The 11,848-nt window shown below is 36.2% G+C and overlaps 1 protein-coding gene across 2 annotated transcripts; it reads left to right on the top strand.

Annotated features, from left to right (window-relative positions):
• Nucleotides 1–218: 218 nt before the first annotated feature.
• LOC109214939 (probable protein S-acyltransferase 23) lies at nucleotides 219–11,082 on the top strand. 2 transcript variants are annotated; one of them, XM_019378916.1, is made up of 13 exons: nucleotides 219–663; nucleotides 767–907; nucleotides 1,729–1,841; nucleotides 3,304–3,383; nucleotides 5,078–5,241; nucleotides 7,289–7,427; nucleotides 7,518–7,599; nucleotides 8,610–8,661; nucleotides 8,743–8,820; nucleotides 8,920–9,018; nucleotides 9,475–9,553; nucleotides 9,667–9,815; nucleotides 10,601–11,082. In XM_019378916.1, exons 1-13 carry the CDS (start codon nucleotides 418–420, stop codon nucleotides 10,787–10,789), a joined length of 1,611 nt encoding a protein of 536 aa, XP_019234461.1. In that variant the 5' UTR covers nucleotides 219–417; the 3' UTR covers nucleotides 10,790–11,082. The 2 variants fall into 2 exon arrangements, with proteins under 2 accessions (XP_019234461.1, XP_019234460.1); XM_019378915.1 differs by having other exon boundaries at nucleotides 220–663; nucleotides 7,518–7,617.
• The last annotated feature ends 766 nt before the right edge of the window (nucleotides 11,083–11,848 follow it).

The following is an 11,848-nucleotide window of genomic DNA, read 5'->3' as shown; positions in this document are numbered from 1 at the left end:
AGATGGTACTACACCACACATATATTCGTTGATTTTAGGCAAATAGAATACATGCACAAAAATAATAATGCATCATTTTAACTAATAGTAATACTCTACAATATTTCATGTTTACGAGGAACATGATCCATAGCAATCATGTTTCTAATTCATGTTCATTTTAGATGTTAACAATTGAAAATCTAATTTAAAATGACCATACCAATCAGTAACAATAAATAATGATGCAACAAATTACAAATAATCTACTCCAGCAGCAGCCGTAGAGTAATAAACATACTGACTAATCCAGGCGCCTGAATACTGTGCTTTAAATGAAATCCACCCTCCAGTAAATGCAAAAAAAAGTGCACAGCAACAGAATGAACTAACTACCCTCAACAACACTTCGATCCAGAATTTTGAATTACCAGATCAATGCCTTCTTCAGAAATCGAAATCGTATCCGACTCCAGCGATCAACAGAATTCGGGTTTTCAAAACCCTAACGAACCAGCCATAATTGATGTTTACTCTGCTGCCGCTTACGGAAATTTTGACAAACTCCGAAAGTTTGTTGAAATTGACGGCGTTTCCGTTTACCAGCCCGACGGCAACGGATATTACGCGCTTCAATGGGCTGCTCTCAACAATTTCGTTGATATTGTCCAATATATCATCGAGGTACTATCATTTGTTTTTATTTTTTTTATTTTGAGAATATCTAGTTTTTAATTGTTCATTTGGAGGTAAATGTTGGTGCTTTTTTATTTGGTGGCGTGTGTAGCACGGAGGCAATGTCCATGCGACCGACAATGCGGGGCAGACTGCATTGCATTGGGCAGCAGTGCGGGGCTCAATTGCTGCTGCTGATGTGTTGTTGCAGAATGGTGCGCGGGTTGAGGCTGCTGATGTTAATGGCTATCGGGTAATGTAGAGTACATTCTGTTCATTTGCATAGTCCAACTAGTCAAATTCCAGTATTGTTGTAAATATTTTCGAATTTATCTCTATAAGTTGGTCATTTACCAATAACTCTTTTTATTGTTATCTTTAGTTTTGAATCATGACAGTTAAGCTCCTTTAGATTTTTCTCTCTTGCATCTAGGATCAACATCCAAAGTCAAAAAATCATTTACAAGTTTGAAAGAGTTAGAGATTTTAATCTTGCCAACTGAACAGTCTTTGTCTGCGTATGTTATGTCTTTTAGATCATGAATTTACAGCTGCCAGTTTGATGCAACAGAATTAATAAGGTTCCTAACTGATAGTTTTAATGAATGGAGGAGTATTGTAGCTGGGAACACATAGTGGAAAACTAAAAGACAATTTGGTTCAGACTTTTTGAATTAAAAGGACTATGTTTTTTTTGTTTAATTACTCTCCAAGTGTAAGCTTTCAATGAAATAAAGGATCCAACAACCTAGACTTGTATTGGCTGGGACACTTGGGGCAGATGGTGTATACGGAACTTTTTGCCTTAATTATTCCTAAAATCTTCTTTATCTTAGTTTCTTCCTCGTTAGTTATGGGCTTCTCGTTGTCCTGATTCCTCTTCACCATTACTCATCTTCTTCTATTTTCACAAACCAAGAGTACATGCTGGATGTATTACATAAATCAAATATTTGACAGGGTGAAACTCTGATTTTAGAGCCTTCTAGAGACTAATTTTCTTGGTAAGACTTTTCTTGAAGGTGCTTTAATTCATTTATATCAACTGTTGAAGTATGCATACTTCATTTACAGGCAGTTCATGTTGCAGCTCAGTATGGTCAAACAGCTTTTCTAAATCACATTGTTGCAAAGTATCACGCTGACCTTAATGTACCAGATAATGATGGGAGGAGCCCTCTTCACTGGTATGATTAGCAAACCCAGCATTTATAGTATGAGTTTTCGGTTTTGAGTTGAAGATCCATCATCTTCTTGATTTTCAAATGGCAATTTTTCTCATGACTCCTTGCTATATTTTCATACTGATATGTGGATGTGTTTGTGGTCTGTGTTAGTTTCATCATGGCAAGTTCACTTGTAGTTTTGATGGGATTGAATTATACTTCTATGTACAGATATTTCTTCTTGCGTTGCCTGAGATCTGGCTTCCCTTCCTAATCATGAATTCTGAATAACCATATCAATTCCAAGATATCCTCCTCTTTATTCGCAATTATTTATTTTGTTTTATGCTTCTTGCTACACAATGATCAAAAACTAATTATATTAGAACCCGTTTTCAGCTGGCTTCGGGCAGTCTAGGTAAAGTTAATTAAGCATGTAGCATGATCTTGAGAAGTTTAAGCATCAAATATTTTGAATATTTTAAACCAAAAATCTTAGGAGAAGATCCGTTACCATTCCTAGCAGATATCTAGTCAGGGATGCAAAAACGTGGAAGTTTTACATGTCCATGGGAGCTGCTCTAGCTTGGTTACAAGAAGAAGCATTAGAATGATCAGATTATAACAGAAAAACAAACTCCATCCATTTCATAGATTCCACTACCACATATAAGAGTTCTAGTCATTCAGCACACAATAGAAAGTACCAAAATAATTTCGATGACTAAAAGGTCGTAGACGCTATACTGTGCCTAAATCTAATAAGGATGTCTCTTCCTCTTCCTTTCTGATGTCGCAATTGCTTGAATAAAAGAGTTGACAGGTTATTTGGTCAGAAGCTTTGTGTCATACAAAGTAACTCCTAAACTTCTTAAAAAGAGTCCTGTTAGCGAACTAAAGATAGAAAACTGGGGAAGAAGTGTTGTCTTTTAGTTGTAACTCGGTGGATTGCTGTTGCACACATGTCTTAGTGGTGTGTAACATTAGGACTCAAGTATGCCTTGGATATGTAAAGTTTGGTATCCATGTTTTATAGCCCTGGTTATAGTTTGTTTTGTACTTTTTCCTCTTTCTTTATGCTTGTTCCTAACTTCCTATTAGTAGTTTCATCTCATCAAATCTAAACCGCAGGATTGAATCATTGATTTACATCCTTCTCAAAAATATCATTGATTGACATTGTATATAACACTCTTGATTTTGATGTGGTTTTTATTTTTCAAGCTGTGCTGTGCCTTTCTACTCCAAGTATCTTTAATCTTTTGTTCCTGGTACTGCATGCAAGTTGGGGCATTCCACATTCCCTATTGAACAATGAAATTTTTGTTTTGTCTCTTGCCCACTGGTGTTGGTTTATGGAATTTAAAAATTAGTGTTTCACTCAGTTGATCTTTGTTTTAGCTCTTTATATAGTTTTCTGGCAGCAGTTATCCATTATTTTATGATATTTCGCATAAGCATTTTCTCTGTTATTTCCAACTAGGGCTGCATACAAGGGATTTGGTGATACAATTAGGTTACTTCTATTCAGAGATGCTTTTCAAGGGAGACAAGATAAAGATGGTATGTTTATATTGAATGTACTGTTTTCTTAAATTTTCTTGGTCTATATGTAATGCTTTTGCAAGTTAAGGAGACGTTTTTAATGCACGTGGCCTGGACCAATCATAGTTTCAATTATAACAATTTGATGGAGATGGAAATAATAGACGCAGCACTCTGAAGCTGATGTGTTCCATGATGTTGCTTCAGAGTCAATGTTATGCAACAGTTATGGTTGTGGAAATATGTCTTATAAAAAATACTTGTGTTAGCATGAAATGTAAGTTGCAGTGTCAATGTTTGGATTCTAGATGGCGATTTGAAGCAATTTATTATTTTCTTTTGTGGTGCTTCTTTTAATAAAATGATGGTTTGTAACATAAATTTTATACTTTGTTAAAGGAATGAGTTTGTATTTTGTTAGCTTTCAATAAACTACTGTTTATTAGTTCAAACAAGGGTTTGACTTTTGGGGCTGAATGCCCCTCCTTTTGCTTGAAAAAAGCAAGAGTTTGAATCTCACTTGATCCGGGTCAAAACCATAAACTTTATCATCTTGTGATTGTTTTGTCCTTGTTGCTATGACAATCCTCTTACGTGGATTAATTATCAGATTCTGTTTCCTTCTTTAGTGAATCATTACATCCATTTTTTTATAAGAAGGGAATCATGATATCATATTGGTCTTTGAATTTAATGAATCTTACTTAGCTTATACAAAAAAGGAATTTTTTTAATGAATCTCAATCCTCAAAATTGCATAAATATCATAGACATGTTATATGATTGGACTCTGTAAGGAAGGGCTACCTTTTTGTAATACTTGCACTAACTTAGCCCTAGACTTTTAATGCATTAATGAATCTTTTACGTACTGATAAGAAAGTGCGCATATATGTTGTTCATTGAAGTCTTCCAAATTCAACTGACATCTAAGTAGGAAAATGAGTGAGGAAAGTAACACTACAGGACTTTTGTGTGAAGAATTCGATATTGGGTTGGTGGTTTGGAGCCAGCTGTCAAGGGTATATACTAAGTGGAGAATGAAATCCAGAACTTCTTTGAGCAAGTCTCTTCTGTTGATTTGAAGAAAACAATTGGGATTTTATGAGTTTTTCTGGGATGGACCTTTGGAAGACTTAGAATGTGGTTTGAGGTTCTTTTTTTTTTCTTTGGGGAGGGATTGCTTATCATTCCTCCATTAATGCATGGGTCCAATCTTTCCATTTGCAGCATTCTAAGACTTTGGCATGCGCTTATCTGAAAGTTTGGGACTAGTATCCCATTAGCTTTAGCCCCCAGGCTTTGTTCAAGTGGCAAAGGTTGCTTGTCAACTTATGTCACAGGTTAGAGCCCTGAGCTATGCGAAATAAGCCTGATATTTGAATGGAGAAGAATAGACGGGTGGATCCATTATTCCCGAGTTTCGAAAGCCGCGATTGGTCCTAAGGGTTGGCTCCAGATGGATTTCTCAGTCATCCAAAAAAAGTATCCGATTGGCTTCATATGTGGTTTAATTACGCATTTTTCCTCGATGGTTGTGACCATGATGTAAAAAACACTTTATCTGGAGGAGGTTTTGGTTGATCTTGTATTTTAATTAAGTTTTTACTGATTGACTATGATAATTGATATGTATATATATCCGGACATCGAATTATTGTTTCGGAGCAACAATCACAGTAGTATAATGCTGATACTTCAAACATTTGCAGGTTGCACTCCTTTGCATTGGGCAGCATTAAGAGGAAACGCAGAGGCTTGCACTTTACTTGTACATGCAGGCACAAAGGAAGACTTAACAGTCAAAGATAAGGCTGGATTTACTCCTGCAGAGCTTGCATCTGATAAAGGTCATCGGCAAATAGCACTTATACTTGTAGGTAACTCTTTGTATAGAAATTATCTATTGCCCGTAATGGTAGTTTCTGAACAATTTGAAAGATTCACCTGGAAGTTCTATGTGTGGTTGCTTGTATCCAAGTGCGATTATGAAGGAGATTATATATAACATATAGTGCTATCTTAATCCCCAAAAAGAAAATAGTACTATCGTGAAGATTTTGTCATCTGACGTGCTGGGTTATGCTATAATATGATAATCCTTTATATTCACGTGTGTATGTTTTTCCTTTTTTTTTGTAAATACGGGGTTTTGGAGATGGGAGGCATGTTGCTGGGCGGTGTATTTGTGATGAATTTGGAATGACTTTTCCGTGAAATGAATGGATTTGGATCCTTGCTGAAATCCACGATTTGCCTGGATGACTTGTATTATCATGGATTTCAAGTCTCAAATAAATACCTTAGAGATGATGATCTTTTTGATCGACTTCTAATCCGTCTTGCTATTTAATTGAGTTTTTCTGGGTTAATCTTTCTTGAACTAAATACTTTGTACAAGTGGGTTTAATTCATTTCATTATGAGAAGAATGGATGTATAAAGATTCTAAACTAAGGGGCATTCAATTTATGATTCCAAAAGGTAAAAGCTTTTTAATCTGTAAGTTCTCAAACTCATGGCGAACCTTTTAGTTCGTGGTGAAATAATGCCTGTGAGCATGTTGCAGTATGTGTTAATGCTTTGGCCTTCTCTAATTTTTGTGCTTCACCTCCTACTCTTTTCATATGATGCACAATTTGAATTAAAGGTGAATTCATATTTTGAACATATATACTGCTCTAGTTGTGTGAGTCTTATCCCATGAGATTTTATTATGAAAAAGGGAAGCTAGCATGATGAAGCTCATAAAGCTTGCAGAGTAAGTTTCAGTTTCATCATGTTCTTTGCACAAAAGAATGATTTGCCTTGTGAGGCGTTAAAGAAATTGTTGGATTGTATTAGGATAAAACCTTATGGTTCTCCTCCCACTTAATCAACCACTAGGCCGCACCCTCGGGTGCTCTCTGAGATTTATGCTTACTAATGCTTTTAGTTTCATCTTTATTGCAAACATTATACTTCTATGAGATAATGCTACCAGATTTCTAATGATTTGCTGATTTTACTACCTTCTGTTGCTTGTGATAATTGAATTGTCAAAGGCTGCACTATCAGTTTTCAAGAGAATCTCAACCATCACCCACAACAACGAACCAAAATATATGAAATATGTTAAAACCGAAAAGGTTAGTTAACAACATACAAGAAGGCCTTATATAGGAGTCTTGCGCTGCATGAAATAAGGAAAGTTTCCTAATTTTTGGAAGTCTTTATTATATCATAATTTTTAAGAATAGTCTGCACAATATCTATCCTGAGCCGAGGGTCTATTGGAAACAACGTCTCTATCCTCACAAGGTAGGGGTAAGGTCTGCGTACACACTACCCTTTCCATACCCCACGGTGTGGGATAATGCTGGGTATGTTGTTGTTGTTGTTGTTGTTGTTATTGTAGTCTGCACAATATCCTTAATTTTTCTCCTGGCTAACATAATCAATTGAAGCGAAATGTATAGTGAGAATTGATATAGCTGGCCCCAACTAGCTTGCAAGTGAGACATGATGTTGTTTTTGTTGTGTTGTTGTTACGCAATCATTATTTACATTCAGTGCAGTTTTCTTAGCTTGACGTTCTGAAAAGAGTCAGCGGTGAAGATTTTATTAGGTCATCCTTCTGTTTTCTAGAAGTTTAATGCTGAACTCTCCTAAGTAGTTACTATTTTTCTGAAAACTACTCTTGGGGGTGCTGCTCAATCAGTTTATATTAGAATTTCAACATCCTTCTTCCCCCAAACAAACACAAAACTGTTGAGAAAAGTTAGCAGTTAAGATAAATTAGGTCATCTGTCATCCTATCATTTTCAAGAACCATGCTGATCCTTCTATCTATCGTTAAACAGTTATTATTTATCATCTTTTTAGCTGTGTCTTGAGGTTGGAAGTATTTTGTCTGAATGACATTGAAATTCAAATTCTGTGCAGTCTAATGCCCAAAGGTCACAGAGAAAGCAGTGGAAAGACAAGGTTTTCCCTGCTAAAATGGGGGGAAAAGGCTACGCTCCAATTCTATTTTCTGTTGTTGTTGTCAATGTCATTCTCTTTATCAGTTCAGTACTCTTTGGTGAGTGATGGTACTTCTTGTGGTATTCTGTTTTTTCTTTAAGTTGGAGGCAGCAACTTACTAATTGTTACTGGATCTTGTTTTTGCTAGCTTCTGGTCTTACAAAAGTTACTGCTGTTGTTGCACTTTGGGGGTGGACTGCTGTTTCCCTGGCAGTTGCTGCGCTCCTAATGTTAGTGCGTTGCAGTAGGTAACTTCTCCTGTTTAATTACATGAATGATTGATGCAGCCAAGCCCACTTAATTTACTATGTGGATTGTACTAAACCCCATAATGTATTAAAGCCAATGGGAACTTTTGTGAGTATTCTATTTAAGCAAAAAATTAACGTAATCAGAGTATGGTAGTGCACAAGGGGTTCCCCAGTTCAGAGTATGAGGCACGGAAAACTCGAGGCAAATGCAGCAATTTGATACTGGTGTATAGCGCAAATGTTGCTTATAGTCTGTTCTTTTCCTTTTGCCTAATTCTACAAACTCTATAGTATGATGCACAAATTTTGTATGTGCTAGAAGAGGAATGTAGCACTGTGAAAAGCCGGCAGCAGTCAGTCATAGAACTGCAATAAACTAACATGCTTGCTGACTCATAAAAGTTAATCTGTGTGATTCTGTGATCCATAAAACCTATGTTACTCAGACTCTTCAAAAATGTTGTTGGGTGCGTGTCGGATCCTCCAAATTTAGTGCATTTTTGGAGGATCCGACACGGGTGCGGCAGCACTTTTTGAGAGTCCGACCAACATAGCATAAAACCATAACTTTGTGAAAGGAGGAAATTAAATCTTTCCGAACTGGACTTAGATAAAGCAGAAGAATTACTGATTCTCTTTTTATTACAAGGAGAAGACTTATTTGCTCTTAAAGAAGCTTCATCCTCCCTTCCCTTGTTTCCCTTCCTTTTCGCCATTATCATTGATGAACCATCTAATCAATCAGTCCGCTCTTTCTTGTCCTTTATATCACTATGATCCCTAGACATTGCTTATAGATTTTTTGGAGTTTGTCCTGTACAATGTTGGATTTAAATGAATGGGCTTGTTTATGTGGCAGTATTCTTGGCACTTAAAGTTATACTTAAATGTGTTGTCTTATGTGTTTCTTTTTGGTAAATGTATGCCTGCCCTTGGCTTCTCATGCCTCATTATGGAGCTAAAGGTGAATGTTCCATTCTCATTTGCAGTAAAGATCCAGGTTACATCAAGACGGGGGTCACTGGTCAACCTGATGCTCAGGTATTCACTCTCATTTTGGATTCATTCAACAGCAATTTAATATCTTCTAATTTACTTAATGGTGTTAGCTGATTCTTCCAGGATCCACTATTGAATATTGATCTGAACAATACTTCCAGTTGGACTGGGAACTGGTCTCAGCTTTGTCCCACCTGCAAGGTTTCTTTAAAAAAACTATTCTTTTTACTACAAGATATTTACTACCTTTTGATGATGCATTCGTTTTCTGGTGTTGATTGTTGAACATTTTTTTGCAAGATCATACGACCTGTTCGGTCAAAACACTGTCCTACTTGCAACCGCTGTGTTGAACAATTTGATCATCATTGCCCCTGGGTCTCAAATTGTGTGGGGAAGGTATGACCTCATTTAAAAGCTACTAAAGGAACATACACTGTATACAAAATTCTGCTAGCCATTGGTTTTGTCTAATTCTTTTTTTACTGTATGCTTGTTTTGTCCTCTGGGGCTACCAGTCTGGTTAGATGCAATAAAAATGAGTGTTAGTACCATGGAATTTAATATTTTTTATGCGGCTTGTGGTATATAAATCTCTAATCCTGTAACTATGGATTGCAGCAATTACATAAGTACAAACCCTTTCCTTCTAGATATGTTAGGCATCAATCTCATTTCTTGTTCTTTTTTCTATTTTTCTTCTAGCTATCTTGCATCAGTTTGTTGACTTCCTCACTAAATGCAGATTACAGCAATTCTTGCATATTCCAAGTTGTAGGAGTTTTGCAAATATTTTTCTTCAATTCCTGTGCTTTTAACCATTGATTTCATTGTCATTCTTGCTGAAATTTGCAGAGGAATAAGCGGGACTTCTTCGTTTTCCTTTGCATGGGTTCTTTGACATCTATAATTGGTGCTGCAGTAGCCGTCGAAAGTATGTTAAAAGCACTTTATCTTTAGTATTGTATCTTAAGAATGATACTTGTAGCATATACTAATAAATGACACTGGGTTGCTTAAGACAACTAAACTTATTACATCTTGCAGGAATTTGGACATCAGTACCATCAATGGTAGATGGTGGATCGTGGTTACATCATGTTGTATTTGCGTATCCCGGTGTAATCGCTTTTCTGTTCATGGATGGGGTTATTCTGATTGCTGCTGTAACTCTGTGTGTAGTACAGATATCCCAGGTATAGATTAGATTCCTTGGTTTTCTTGTCGTTCCTGGTCATTAAGCAACTGAAGCCTATATATATATTTTGCTCATGATCCACTTTAGAGGTCAATCCGATTCCTCCGTTACCCCCCCCCGCCCCCCCCCAAAAAAAAGAAAAAGAAAAAGAAAAATCTGGTTGAATATTTCTCTTGCAAGGGGATGAAATTACCCAAACTAGTTAGTATAAACGAACCAAATCCCATCTATATCAACAGTTGTATACTTGCTTCTGAAACTAATATTTTAACTCCTTCCAGAAGACCGGAACAACAGTAGGTGGGTTTTTAAGCACTTGAGACTTTCCAATGAGCTTAAGTTTAGCTGCCTTGTCTTCATGTTCATAGTAGTGAATTTGAAGCTATACTCAATAAGATCATTGATTGTTTAGACAGTTCTTGACATAATTGAAGCAGTTTCCAATATCTTTGATGCGATGGTGCTGGATATGAAATGTGTTGGTAGTCTTGTCCTTTATGCAGTCTAACTTGACTGATGTGAATTCATCTCTTATGAGACCTCTTAAAGAGAAAAAGGGTGTTGGGTGGCTGAGGTTTTTATGTATCGGCTTACCCTCTCTTTATTAGGGATTTAGTAACTTGTTATAGTGTTCTATGACAATGGTTTGAAGATGTATCCCAACAGGGCATCGGTATCTCAGTTGGGGTGTCGATGCAATGGAGCTTTCCTTTATGAATATTGCCTGTGTGTCACAATAAATGATTGGAGAATTGAGGCAATGTACTATTTCCTTCTGTGCAGATAGCTCGAAATATTACAACCAATGAAATGGCGAATGCTATTAGATATGGGTATCTTCGTGGTCCAGATGGGAGGTTCCGGAATCCTTATAACCATGGATGTCGAAAGAATTGCTCTGATTTCCTTATCAATGGTTACACAAATGATGATGAGATCGCATGGCCACCTCTGCAGCACGTTGCAAGATAGCAGCAAGGGTCTGTGGATGCTAAAGGATGCATATATTTTCCAGATGAGCTCTTCAGTGTTTGTAAAAGAATGCGAGGTGCTAAGGTATATTTACATTCACATTGTAAAAAAAGGATCATCCCACAGTATTATAGGAAAATTTAATCCGTAACTCTTGCTGCATTGAAATTGATACTGTTCTCTGTACATCTTCATGTATCAAATGTTCGAGTGATGAGAAGATTTTTCGACAATTAACGGAAGGAGTGAAAGACGAATGAGTTCAGTATTATCAAGGAGAAACTTTACTGTAATTTCATTTCATGTTCTAGTTACTTTCGAGTAGGAGTGACAAACGGGCTGGGCGGGTCGGATATGGGTCGGGTCAAAAATGGATAATGAAAAATGGATAAATTATCCCACCCGACCCATATTTAATACGGCTAAAAAACGGGTTAACCAGCGGATAATATGGGTAACCATATTATCCATCACTTTTTGAATATGATTACTTTTGGGAGAATTCCTAATCTCCCTTGGGAACCTCCAATTTGAGGCTTTACAAATGTAAAAGTTATCCATTGGTTATCCATTTTCTAAATGGATAATATGGTTCTTATCTATATTTAACCCGTTTTTAAAAAGTTTATTATCCAACTAATTTCTTAGTGGATAATATGGGTGGTTAACCGTTTTCTTTTAACCATTTTGCCACCACTGCTTCCGAGTAAGCAGTTATATATTCATTTTCCGTTATTTGGATATTCAACATAATTGTGATAATAATTGTACAACACCTCAAATCTAGACTGCCTTGTATTTAAGCTTAAAAAGGGTAATTATACTATATAATCTATGAGTCATTAGCAACGAAAAGTCAAAACAAGATCCTCCCGCTATTCATAAAGAACAACACGTATCGTCTGGGATTTTTTCAAATATATTTAACTATCTATATCATATTAAATGTCGTTCGCCTTTTTTGCCCTCTAAAAATAGATTTAACATTGGATAAAATTGTAATTTAATTATTTTTTTAATATTTAGGACTTTAATTTAAAACCAACTAAAATGTTTTTA

The sequence above is a fragment of the Nicotiana attenuata genome, unplaced genomic scaffold, assembly GCF_001879085.1.
Source record: "Nicotiana attenuata strain UT unplaced genomic scaffold, NIATTr2, whole genome shotgun sequence".
Taxonomy (NCBI): Eukaryota; Viridiplantae; Streptophyta; class Magnoliopsida; order Solanales; family Solanaceae; genus Nicotiana; species Nicotiana attenuata.
The sequence above is the reverse complement of the archived record's forward strand: the minus strand, read 5'-3'. Positions and strand labels throughout refer to the sequence as shown.